General features: G+C 33.6%; 1 protein-coding gene across 1 annotated transcript in view; it reads left to right on the plus strand.

The window, feature by feature from the left end:
* Window positions 1–10,562, plus strand: part of CSMD3 (CUB and Sushi multiple domains 3) — a 1,584,452-nt gene extending 1,573,890 nt beyond the window's left edge. The window contains 4 exon segments of the mRNA XM_043974157.1: window positions 2,093–2,205; window positions 3,723–3,810; window positions 4,976–5,111; window positions 8,592–10,562. Coding sequence (XP_043830092.1) covers window positions 2,093–2,205; window positions 3,723–3,810; window positions 4,976–5,111; window positions 8,592–8,751 — 497 coding nt within the window. The 3' untranslated portion in view covers window positions 8,752–10,562.
* Window positions 10,563–14,425: the final 3,863 nt, after the last annotated feature.

A 14,425-nucleotide genomic window follows, 5' to 3' on the forward strand; every position in this document is an offset into this window, starting at 1 on the left:
AAATAGATTATTAGCAAAGAGATTACAGCAATTTATCACTATGATAATATGCTATGACCAGGTGGAATTTATACCAGGAATACAGGGCTGGTTCAGTATTAGGAAAACTATCAACATAACCAACCACATTAATAACAAAACTAACCAAAATCATCTGATAAAATACAGCACCCATTCCTATTAAAAACATTAGAGAGGACAGGAATAAATGAAGCTTTCCTTAAAATGATAAGCAGTATCTAAAACTGTCAGCAAGCATTATATGTAATGGGGATAAGTTAGAAGTGTTCCCAATAGGATGAGGATGAAACAAGGATGTCCATTATCACTACTATTATTCAATATTGTACTGGAAATGTTAGCCTTAGCAATAAGAGAAGAAAAATAAATTAAAGGAATTAGAATAGGCAAAGAGGAAATATAACTATCAGTCTTTGCATGTGATATGATGGTATACTTAGAGAATCCTAAAGAAACAACTAAAAAACTACTTGAAATAATGAACAACTTTAGTGAAGTAGCAGCATACAAATAAATCCACAGAAGTCATCAGCATTTCTATATATGACCAACAAAGCCCAGCAGCAAGAGACAGAAAGAGAAATTCCATTTAAAATAACTGTAGACAATATAATATATTTGGAAGTCTACCTCCCAAGGCAAGCCCAGGAACTATGTGAACACAATTACAAAATACTGTTCACAAATGGAATGATATCAATTGCTCCTTGGTAGGCTGAGATAATATAATAAAAATAACAATTCTACCTAAATTAATTTATATATTCAGTGCCAAAGAAATCAGACAATTTGTCATTTGCCAGTTCTAATTGCTCTTGGGACTGTGAAACTCAGAATTATAGGGGATGGAAGGAAAACAAATTTTTGATTTAATCTTAGGAGTATGTACACTTAGGTTTGATTGAAAATAAATCCTTAAAACAAGCTTTTGTTCTATGTAAATACTGTTATTATGAGTAATAAACTATATTGATGGGAAAGATCTAATTCTTAATTTTTTATGTCACATCAATACTTGAACCTCATTTGGGGGGTTATTTTGTTGATAAAGAATCAAATTGAGAAGTCCCCTGATGTCCCTTCCAGTTCTAAATTATATGGTCCTACTGATCCCCAATAAAGTATTTATGCCTTTTTGGCTTTCAGAGTGTATACATGAAAGCACTTTAGAGTCTATAGTTTAGATGTAGGACCAATGTATTTTCACACACTCAGGAATATAAAGAGAAATCTCAAATGAGATTACAACAGATCTGGGATAATAGAGTCATACAGAGAAACTCTGAATGCAATCAGTCAACAGTTATTTTTGAACATTGGCACTGTGTTCCCTTTGGTGCCTTATCTTACATCCTATCTTTTTGTATACTCCAACTGAACCCTTCATTATTCCCTAGGTAAACACTTTGTTTTCTTGACTCTGAATCAGTGTTTATTCTATGTTCTCCTCATCCTTTGGGGACCAGCTAAAATGCTATTTCTTCTTTGAAATTCTCCCTAGTCCGTTTCCAGCAATGATTACTGGTGCCTCCTCTGAATTTTTATAGCATGTTTGCATGCATACTTCACTTTTCACAAAATGATGCCTTGTACATAGCTGTATATCTGTGTCATCTTCAATATTTGAGAACAAGGACTTCCTTTCTTTCCTAAAATGCACCCAGCCTAATGTCAATGCATTCCCTAAGCATTTGTTGAATGAATGGCTACCAGACATTCTGTGGCACCAAGTATAAGTCATGACCTTTTCCTATGAATAACTTATAATTTGGGGAGAAAAGATGTATGCACAAGAGATAAAGAAAGATAAAAATACAAAATATAATATAAATATTATTTAATGCTTAAAGGTTAAAATATGTAGTAATCTGTCCACAGAAGGCAAAAATCACTGAAGGCTAGGCTAATTGATAAAAGCTTAATGGAGTAGGTGGGACTTGAGCTGGCCTTTATTTTTTGTCTCCCACCTATAATCTATAATGCTTGATGTGTTAAAGGACTTCTGGACAATAAAATGAATGCTAATTATCTTTAATGTTAAATATCCTAAGATACATTTACATTTTTCTAGGGGTTTATAAAAGTCAGGAAGCTCGCTTAATGCTACATATCTATCTTATTAAAACACCAGCTCATGCTTCAGTGAGCAAAATGAAGGAAGAAAATTGGGCCATGGATGGTTTTGTAAGTATTTTTATATAAACATCTTCTGTTAGCTTTAGTTTGACTTACCACCTCTTTGTTCGACCAGATTTTTTTTTTTTAAGCAAATCATGCCATACATAAATATATGAAAGAAATAGTATGTTAGACATGTATTGGGGGGAAATAATTCAGTATGCTTCAGGGGTACATTTATATAGATAATGAAAATTAAGTAGTGGCCACTGGAGAGAGGAGAAGAAATAGAAAGTTAGATAAGGAATTAGACAAAGAATGATCCTAACACAGAGTAAATATTGTGGATATGTTAGGTAGGACATGTAAGTAATCAATGCAGTTTTGTGACTTACTTTGTTTATATTCAGCCCAGGAGGAATAGAGAAATCAGTTGTAGTATGAGAATTCTGGATTGACAATGCTAGTACATGGTCAGAGAAATCATGTCAAAGCTGCTTGTAGACAGGCTTTTGCTTTTGATTGGACAGGATAGCTCAGGAAATATTCTTCCTAATGAGCTTTGCCTATCTGGAAGTCCCAATAGTAAATAAAGTGATAGGTCACTGGCTTGGTCAGAGATGGCCCCAGGCAAAATTATAAAGTTGGCTAAATTTGCTTTCAGCATCCCCAAGCCTCCCTCCTCTGCAAACTGTCTCCTTTATTTCCCTCAGGCTTTCCTTGCCCTCATGTTACACTAGTGCTATTTGTCATGGAAAAAATTGATCTAATAAACTCATTCACAGTGAGGAGTAGTTAAGACTTTATTGCTTTGCTCAAGAGAATTTGAGCTTGAAAAAGGTACTACATACAGAGGGCAATGTTTAACACAAAAAATTTAATTGTTAATTGTGAAACTTCACATATAAATAAAGGTTAGTTGAGAAATGGGAGTGCTTTCCCTACAGAGTAGTTTACATAATTTAAGAGACTATACAGCCCAGAACTTAATGCCACTATTACTTGGTGATTCACTTAGCCAGTCATTCTTAAAGGCTAATAAAATAAATTTGTCCCATACCTCATATAATTGTTGGGAAATCAAATGAAGTTATGTATGTATGTGTGTATATATATATATATATATATGTGTGTGTGTGTGTGTGTGTGTGTGTATATATATATATATATCTGTATTGGGGGGGATAATGTATCATATAAGTGTAAGGTATCAGTTTTCATATTATTGAATATGCCATAGGACTCTCCATGTTATCCTGTGAAGTCATTGCTTTTAGTTCTTTGGTAAGGCTTTCCTAGGTTGCAATTATGGTCTACAAATGTAACCATTGGGATTTCTTTTTCTAAGTTCAGAGGAATTTGAAAAACAGGGGAAATTCCTTCTATGCTCTAAAAGATGGTATAGTTTTTTTTATAATATTTAAAATACTATATTACCTAAGGCTTAAGACATAAAGTGGAACAATCTTGCACAGAATTAATCATTTCAACATAAACATAAGTATTCACCCAGACTGGATAAGGGTACATATGACCAAAAATTATTCAAGATATAATCTTCTCTCTCCTGAATTATCTTAAAGGTTTCTGCCGAACCTGATGGAGCAACTTATGTATTTCAAGGATTTATTCAGGGTAAAGATTATGGGCAGTTTGGACTTCAACGATTAGGTAATTGTTCATTTTGACTGTCTTGTACTGTGAACATTCTAAAAAACATGCTGTGGATTCTATATATTAGATATCTTGAATATTTTATTTCCTTCTTTAGTGTCCTGGTCACACTCAGTGCTTTGATGGCTGTTTAAGTGATTAAATTCTTTAGAAATACTGAATCTCTGTGTGCCAAATATATTCAGCCCCTATTTTTTCACCATTTTTCTAATGAACATCGCAGAACATCTTTCCCTTAAGCAAAAAAGAAGGAAATGTGATACTGATAAAAAGAAAATATTAAACCATAAATTATTTGATTTTATTTCTCAAGAGCAGTAATACCTTCTTTCACTTTGAATATTGTTGCCATTTTCTTACTGCTTGGGTAATGTAGTGGCACTTAGATAATAAGCTCATAGTATCTAGGAGGGAAAATAACTTTGAGAAATGGGCCCCCTTCTGAAATAGCTTAGTGCTCTTCAGATATGCTAATTTTCTGTGGTGAAAGGTACTTGTAATTTCCAAGGTGAATTTGTCACTTTCATTTACCAAAATTGTCTAAAAAAATGCATGAGCACTGTAATAGTAGCACTTCAGTGGATTTATTAAGAACTTCTGTGGCATACAATATTATATATTATCTCAGGTGATAGTATCTCTTTTTCTCCTTTTCACCACTCTATCATTCCCAGCCTAAAATATAAAACATAAATTTCATCTTGAAGTGATTCTTTCCTTTTCCCTTGTAAATTCTTGTACTTTCATTTTTTTCCCCCTTAGAATACAAATGCTCTGGATAACTTGAACAATTTTACTTTGTAATGAAAGAAATAACAGAATCTCAGTCTTTTACCAAATCTCAACTAACAATATTTGTTTGAATATATTTATTTTTCAAGACAATAAAAATAGATTCCTAAAATGATTAGAGAATGGTTTTAGATGTCCTTATAGAAATTGATGATATACAGCAGTTGAAACTAAGCTCAAATTCATTTATATTGTATATTAAGTGAAACTGAAACAAGTAGTAACATTTGTGCTAGACTATACACAACAAAGCAAATCCCTTGAGTACAGATAAAGTCATTCCAACAGAAATTGCTTGTCAGTATTCAGGTGAAGCCTTGCGGGTAAGGAGACACAATGTATTTGTCAAACTTTCATTTTTCTTTTGCAGGACTGAACATGTCAGAAGGTCCCAACACTACCAACCAACCACATGGTACCAATAGTAGTTCTGTGGCCATTGCTATCCTCGTGCCTTTCTTTGCCCTTATTTTTGCTGGTTTTGGATTTTACCTTTATAAACAGAGGTAGGTATCATTAGTCACAATTCTATCCCCAATCACTGCAACACTTTCCCCCCTTAAACACACACACACACACCCTCTCTTCTTGGCAGTACTATGTAAAATGGCATGAATGTTAACCTTAGCCTACCCTTCATGGATGTAGCAGGTAGGGAAAAGTTTGTGGAATGTTTTTTTCTGGTGACAAATTGAAACATTTTGAAATACAGAACCTCTGTAACTATTCAAAATGGTTGTCTCTTTAGCTAATATTAGCCATTAGGGAGTTGGAAAAAAAATAAGTAAATAATCCCTTCATGGTTTTTACAAATTCACATTTCCAAAACAGGAAGCATTTGGATTTTCTACCCAATCATTCTCTTTCTTGATTCCTTCACATAAGAAAAGTATATATTCTTTATCAAATATAGGTCTTGCATACTAAGACATAGAGAAAGAGACCAATGAATTTGGAGTTGGGAGACTTGGATTCACATACTAGCTCTATTCTTTAATATGTTTGAGGCCTTAGACAAATCAACTAATAATAATAGATAACATTTCTATAGCACTTTGAATTTTACTTGATCCTCACAATAATCCTTTGAGATAGGTGATATCATCATTTCAACTGATTTGAGGAAACAGGCTGAGAGAAATTAATGCCTTGTCCAGGGGATACACAGATGGTAAATGTCTAAGGTTGGAGTTGAATTCAGATCTTCTTGACTCTTAGTCCAGTACTCTATCCACTATGAGAAGCAACTTTTCTCAACTTCATTTTGTTCATTGATAAAAATGAAGAAGGCTTAGATGAGATGGGATCTCTTCCAGCTCAAAATCCTATGATCCTGTGTGAAGATACTTAATCATCTCAAAGAATATATAACTGTACTATGCACTATTTAATCATGATATCATTCTTTGTGAAGTTTTCTTATCTGGTCTAATATCTACAACATATCTCAAACTGAAATGAGACCCCTTGTCACCACCTTGTGAAAAAATACTTCCCTACTCAGAAACTCCCAAAACAGTGCTGGAGTTAAAATAAGCCAATTTCTCTTCATATACAAATTTATTTCTGAGCACAGATTCTTTCACTTGCAAATGCAACTCTGAAAAACTCATTGAAAAATCCTTTTTTGTGGCAAGACATAAACTTGCAGCGGTTTTGTGTCACCAGTGAATTTCACCAACTCATTTTGCTTTTATCAATGAATTAAAAAGAAATAATAATTATTAACATTACCAATAATTTGTTGTTGCTGTTTAGTTGTTTTCAATCATGTCTGACTCTTTATGACCCCATATGGAGTTTTCTTGGCAAAGATAGCTAGAGTGGCTTGCCATTTCCCTCTGCAGTTCATTTTACAGATGAGGAACCTAAGGCAAACAGGGTTAAGTGACTTGCCCAGGATCACACAGCTAGTAAGTGTCTGATACCAGATTTGAACTCAGGTCTTCCTGACTCCAGGTCCGGCACTCTATCTACAGTACCACCTAGCTGCCGCATTTTCTAATAATCATACTACTAAAGTAATATTTGCAAAACACTTTATTAATATTATCTCATTTTACCCTCAACAGTCCTATGAGGTATCTATTATTATTATTCCCATTTTACAAATGAGGAAATTGAAGCAGAGGTTAAGTGATTTGTCCAGGGTTATATAGTTAATAAGTGTTTGAGGCAGGATTTGAACATAAGCCTTCCTGACTCCATGTCCACATAACTACCTTAAAAGTCATATGCTTTGAATATAAAGGAAATCATGATCTCTTCCTTCTTTCCTTCCTCCCGTCCTCATGCCAACTTTGTAAAATAGAGTGATTACATTGTTCAGATATTAGTAAAGGAAAGTTCATCCCCATGGCTTCAGATATGCCTTGAGTAAAAGAAAATGGAGTTGATACTGACTGGTTGTTATTGAGAATGAATATGATTTAGAAAAGAAATAACTTAATCAGTAGAGGCAAGGCAGACTGAGGAAAAAATTGCAGTAAATGTAACTAAGGTCATTTGTTGTTGTTGGGAGGAGATGCATAGTAAAGGGAGGTGGGTCATAGTAATCCAGATAAAAAGGACACAAGAAGGGCTATTATAACATCTTCTCAGAACTTAAAAGCTTGTCTTTGTTATGGGCAAGTATTGTGAATAACAGGATTTGGAGATGGGAAAGGCATTTATAATATCAAAATTTGTTTTAAGTACTTTGTATTATTATTTTAAGTATTTTAGAGTGAACATCCTTTGAAAATTTGATCACGGTATATGAAATGCTTGCAATGTAAAAATAAATTAAAGAAGGCAAGATCATTGAGATCTGTCAAAATCCAAGTCATACTTGGAATATGGAGATGGGAGAGCATACATTGTTTAAAAGAAAAAAAAAAATTTAAAAGGTGATGGAATATTTTGCATCAATAGTATATCTGCCTGTGGGCAGCTAGGTGTTTTAATAGATAGAACTTCTCCAGGCCTGCGGTTAGGAAGACTTGAGTTCAATTCTGATATTGATCACAAAACAGTTACTAGCTATGTCACTGTGGGCAGCTGAACCTCTGTTTCAATTTCCTCACCTGGAAAATTGGGATAAATAAGAGCACCTACCTAACAGTAAGGTTATTGTGAGGATCTAAGAAATAATGGTTATAAAGCACTTAGCACAGTGTCTGTTACATATTAATTACTATATGAATGCTTTTTCTCTCTCCTCTCCCTGTGCTGAAATCTTAAACCTAGGTGGAAAGTATGGTCATTATTTGGATAAGGATTATTTGTTCACTGCTTTTGAATCCCTAGCTTCCTTCAAGGCTTACTCTAGGCTCCTCTCCTACAAGAGGATTGTACCAATTTCTGATTGTACCAATTGTTATTACATACTCACCCATATTACTTTGTATTTATGTTGTTAATAATTTTAATTACTTATATGTAGCTGTGTTACATGCCTTACCCCACCCCACCCATCCAGAGAAACTAAACTTCTTAAAGTCAGGGACTATTTTTCATATTTTTTAAATCTTTAGCATCTAATACAAGGTGTTGAACAGATGCTTAATAAATAAATAGAATGCTTAATAAATGTTTGAATGAATACACAATTATGTAAAATCAGCTACTATTACTATTGTAGGAAGTTATAATCTTTAAGTCTCAAATGTTGTTACTATTATTATTCCTTAAAATGATATGTTAATGGGTTTTATCATATCTAAAATTTAATTCCTAATTACTAGTTACCCACAATAAATAGCTCACGTTTTCACTTTAATTGTATATATGTGTTTGTTCTCATGACTCAATTAAGTGTAGTTTCTTGTGAATTTTATTTCTAGGAAAGAATGATAAATCACTTTTCCTATGACCTTAAAATTTCTTAGTTTTTCTTAGAACTTAATTATTTGTGAAAGAATGAGCATAAACATTAGTGAGCTGTCCCTTCATCAGCTGTTTTTATAGAGGAAACCTCAAGTAATCACGATTTTTTTCTTCTACAGGACTGCACCTAAAACACAGTACACAGGATGCTCAGTACATGAAAATAACAATGGCCAAGCAGCTTTTGAAAACCCTATGTATGATACCAATGCAAAATCAGTCGAAGGGAAAGCAGTACGATTTGATCCCAACTTGAACACAGTCTGCACAATGGTATAATTTGGTAATACTTTGGCGTCTTCAGAAGTTTGCAAATGGAAACACAACACAGTGCACATTTAGGCCACTGCTAAACAAATTAAAGCACACTTTTCAGGATTTACTGGGTCACCTTTTCCTGAGGAATGATAGAGAAGAGTGTTTTTTTCATAAACTGGAACATGACTCTTCTTCATGTTTACCATGGAGAGTTTTACAGAGAATCGGCTGCACTCTGTGAGTGCTTACTCACAGTTTATTTGCTTTTTTAAAAAAGGAGATTATTCTAAAACATAAACTTATTTGCATATATTGGAGGAGCATCCACTATCAGTATTTCTGTGCTTTATAAACTATATTAGAGGGACTGGGTTAAAAAAAAAGATATAGGGTAGAAAATAAGAGCTATACTTACAAGAGACAATAGGTCACTGACTTCTCTTTAACAGTCATGAGCTACATCATTCCCATGAGTATGTATTTTGTACCACTTTATCGGCTATTCATCTTTGTTAACCAAAACATCATTTTCCATATTTGTTTGTTTGTAAGATCATGACATGACCTTGAAATTGCTTAATTTATGCCACAGATGAAAAATAAGGTTTTATGCTCTTATTTAATTTCCCAGTGTTTTCAGTTCCTCGATATTATATCAGCATTCCTGTCTTAGGTTGGCAGTAATAATATCTACAAAGGGCAATGAGATCATGCTACTCCCATTGATAGCCCCACTGTTCAATGATTAGTTTAGTCAGTGAGTAAGGGGATAGTATGGAATTCCTCACTCCATTATGCTTTCAGAACTCGGCAAAACTTCCTAAAAGAATAAAAAAATGCAATTATATAATAATCCCAAAGTGACTGTCCTATTAAAGTTCCCATTTTTTGAAAGACCAAGTAGTACATGTTAAACTGTTGTATTGATACAATAATATTTCCATATTGAAATCTCTACATGAATCATTTTGTTTTATTACCACATCAACATTATTTCACTACTTCTATGTTTAATCAGGACATGTAGTATTCTCTCTGAAATGCACTGACTTTGAATACATATTTTGGTTTCAACTCCCAACACTGATAATTAGAATATTTATTTATAAAGGTCCAGCAATAGAAATCCAGTTTTAAAAAAAGCCACAGTTTCATCAGCTATTGCCATATTGACAAATCCTCACAACTCCTTGTCCAAATGGGAAGGTTTGGGACATGGTAGAGTGGTTTCCATTTCATAGTAGGAAATCTAGTCTTCAGCTTGATGGTTAGTCATTTCAAATGGACCATACTGTAACCCCAGTTTCTTTATTTAGTGGGCCATTTGTCTTCTTTTCATAGCATGTTATATTCCATTAAATGCAAATCTGTACCCAGTGTGAACTATGTTTCTGTCCCTTTCCAATATGAATAACTCTGTGAAAATCTAAACTTTTCATACCATGATACAGAGTGCCTACCAAAAATCATTGCACCCAGGATTGCTGCTTGGATTTCTACAACATTTAATGAATTTCCTTCAAACCACTTTGAAACCCATTGTTTTGAAAATTCATATGAATCTCTCAAAACTGTATTCTACTGATAGGATGCTGTTTTATATTTTATGCCATCAGTTATTTATTCTTGTTTATTCAAATGACTGCAATAACAATGATTCATTCATTAATGTTAAGGTTAATACATTTAAGACCTTGTTTAAACAATGTTTCTTCTGCAACTGGCTACTCCTCTTATATTAATGCATACACTTTTGTAAAGAAGTATATTTTTATGAAAAAAAAGAATTTGTAAAAGTATGATGTAAATTTTCAGTGCAATGTAAACAAAATAAAAATGGATAATTGCTTTTCTAAATACTGTGTCTTCTTTTCAAAGTCAGTTTGTTCATCTGACTTAGGGGAAACTGTGAAAACGAACAGAATATATTAGAAAATCTTAAATAGGTAAGAGACTGACAAATTCGATTTCCCAATACTGGCAATACAATATTGAAAAATAAAGAGTTTAATTTTCATGTTTTATAGATCTGCAACTTTGACACACCATTTGAAGCGAATGGAGCCATTATACAAGTAGTTACAGGATGAAAATAATATGTTTTTCACAAATGCAAATATTCATTCATGAATATCTCATTTGAATTTGACTGTTTCTCCAAATTCCTTATCCTGACTTCACCAAGATACTTTCACTTTATTGCTAAGGACCTGATAGTAATGTTTTAGAGTAATAATGAATAGACTGACATGCAAACCCAACTCAATTGGCCAGTGTAATAATAGTTGACACTTTTGATGCTTTGAGTTTTGTGAAGTACTTCCTATACACTGTGAAAATTGAACCTCACAATAACAGTGAAAGGTTGGCAATAAAGGTATTATCTCCATTTTCTAGATGAGGAAACTGATGATCAAAGAAGTTAGCTAACTTACCTAAGGTAAGATAGAAAACTAGTAAGCATTAGAGGCTGGCAAGGTCCTTTGGTTATACCTAATTCTCTTCTTTCCATGATCTAACATATTTTCCGGTATACTATACCATCTCATTAAAGTTCATAAATAAACATGACTATGACTTTATAATTGAAGAAATTAGTACATTTATTGGAATTTCATGTTGTATAACCCATGAATAGTGGTTGGTGATCAAAGAACAATATTTGTAAAGCACTTAGCACAATGCCTAGCATAGGGTAGGTCCTTAACAAATGCTTGTTCCCTCTCACCCCTCCTCTTTGTAAACTTAAACAAATTATATAAATCTGAAGTCAGTTTTTCTTTCCATTTTTTGGAGGGAGGAACTTTTATTTCCTAATTCCTTATTTCTTAGATTTTTTTTTTCATATTTGAAGGCATACTGAGGTTCATATACCATCTAATCATACCCGGTCTACTTCTTTCTTATGATCATGTGTACATGTTGGCCACCTTATTGCCTCTTCTTAAACTTTCAATCAAAAATAAGTTGGGGCAGCTAGATGGTGCAGTGGATAGAGCACTGGCCCTGGATTCAGGAGTATCTGAGTTCAAATCTGGCCTCAGACACTTAACACTTACTAGCTGTGTGACCTTGGGCAAGTCACTTAACCCCAATTGCCTCCCCCCCCCAAAAAAAGTCTAATTTTTCCCCTTTTATATTCTGTTCTTTTCATTCCTGTTTTTAGTTTTCTTTCTTTTGATTTTGTTCTTTTTTGTCTTTTTTTGTCTCATTTTTAAACCCATTCTCTTTTCTTTTATAACCTTTTCATTTTTCATCTGTTTTCAATCCCCCCTGCTTTTTTGCCTTTTGTCCTTTACCCCACAACTAAAGTATTTTGGCCTGGGGCACTATGGGTCCTCTAAAGCCGGACTTCCTAAATTTTTTCCACTTGTGACCCCTTTTCCCCTGAAAAATTTTTACTTGACTGTGGGTATATAGGTATATAAAATAGTTATACATAACCTTTTACTGTTGCCAAAGCTTCACGACCCCCTCATTCCGTTATACAACCAAATATAGGATGTGACCCACAGTTTAAGAAACTGCTCTAAAGGACAGATAACCTTATTGTCATTAGCAGGAGTTATAAAAACTATCTTACTCTGTATCTTTCGAGGCATTCTCAGACAGTTGCTGACGGAGTCCCCAGACAAGAATTTCTCATACCAAGAAATGCTCATTCTTATGGGAAAGATGGCATTAAAATCTAGGTGGTTTTGGTTTGCTTCTATGTTTCCAGAAAGAATTCTCCCAAACATTAAGAAACAGAAATAGCATAACAGAAACATCACCTAATTAAATATTCACATTTAAAAATGCAACATTTTTCAAGGGGAGGAGAAAGGATTTTGATCTCTAAAACTCGAGGACATGCATAAGGGTTAGAAATAATTTAGAAAGGATAGCTAGAAATCCAGCTGAAAAAATATTGACTGTTCTTCAGAAGTATTGGCAGGAGAAACTTGGAAGGTAAGAGAATATTGATCTGAGAAGATGTACATGCTGCAAAATTTGAGAAATATCTGTCATAACTTTCATGAGCTTGGTGCAATGATGTAATTTAAGAGCAGTTTTGAAAGTTATGGTGGAACAGGAATGACCAATAGACATTAAACTGTTTTTTAGCACACAATATAATGGGGCTAGCAAATCTCTTCCGGCCACTTTCCCAAGTCTCAATAAATTCACACACAAAAATTTTATTATCCTTAGCAACAGAACTCATAAAAAGTTGACTTTGGGGATCTTCTATGGAGGATTTAAGGAAAGACATGGAAAAGAATCATAGCAGATGAGAAGATACGAGGATTTTGCAATTTCAAGTTGTGGAAGAAATAGTCATATCCATGAAATCATGGTACCCTCTAAGAATCAAAGTAAACAGAAATTCAATGCATATCATAAAATCACCAAGGCAAAAGTATACCTTTAAAAGGTTAAAACCTTGGTTGTGACCATTTCCCAGTCATAAAAATAAGCAATGACAAACCTGCTCAATCAGGCAAGACCAACATTATAATGGTTAAAAGTAAAGTCAGCTTTTTAAAAATGTCTTTGTCACTCTAGATTTAAAGTGTTGTTTCTCCTAAAGGATCCTGTTAAAAATAGGAGTTCTTACTTAGGATTAAAACATTAAGACATTACAATTCATTATTATGTCATTAACTAGAATAAGCTAACTAACACAGCACAGATCCAATCCTAAAATCACAGAGGACAGAGCAGGTAAATTTTGATTTAGAAAGAAGGGAAAAAGGTAAGAGGAATGAGGTGCTCTCTAGAAACACTAGGTGTATGTACAAGGCTGTTTTAGGGATTCCTGGCAACTCTAGGCAAGTAATGATATTCTTATTAAGGCACCCAAAGAGGGCTAGGGAAGGATTTGGAAGTACAACATTGTCTTTTAGCTTTGCCCAGGGCCAGTTTGGCACTTGAGGATTCCCAGTAAATTTCATGAAAATCTGAGTATATTTAGGTTGAACAGATGCTAATGTTCATTTCCCAGTCTTTCAATAATATGGAAAAGAGGGCAGGAAGACTAGGTCTAGGCTGACAGATGTGAGAGAGTAAAGTGCGATTTGTTAGAATAAATGAAAGTTATGGATCTATGGATTCAAAATTTATTTTTAGGTTTGCTATATCCAATGGAAATTGATAACTTTTTTTTTTTTTTTTTTAGTGAGGCAATTGGGGTTAAGTGACTTGCCCAGGGTCACACAGCTAATAAGTGTTAAGTGTCTGAAGCCGGATTGGAACTCAGGTACTCCTGAATCCAGGGCCAGTGCTCTATCCACTGCACTACCTAGCTGCCCCATAACATTTTCTAAGGAAAACAGAGAGGGGGCTTTTAAATTTTTAAGAGAAATTTTTATATTTTAATCTTCATTACATTATAAGAGATGACATTTTGTATTCTTAAGAGTAAAAGCTAACATCTGAAACTGTCACAAATTTAAGGAGGTAAAGTTAAATAATATGAGGTGACAAGTTTTAAACATGGACCTATCTATGTATGTGTAATCTATATACTGAGGAATTGTATCTCTGAGATAACTAAGAGACTAAGTTTTGTTATTCTGACTAAGAAAGATACATTTGGATATAATAGTTGAAGAAAATTAGTAATATTATTCCAATTGTCTTAGCATTTTCTTTTTGATAGATATCTACAAATATTTATGATAGTATAATCAGAAAACCATTGTTGTTTATA

This window comes from Dromiciops gliroides, chromosome 1, assembly GCF_019393635.1.
Source record: "Dromiciops gliroides isolate mDroGli1 chromosome 1, mDroGli1.pri, whole genome shotgun sequence".
NCBI lineage: Eukaryota > Metazoa > Chordata > Mammalia > Microbiotheria > Microbiotheriidae > Dromiciops > Dromiciops gliroides.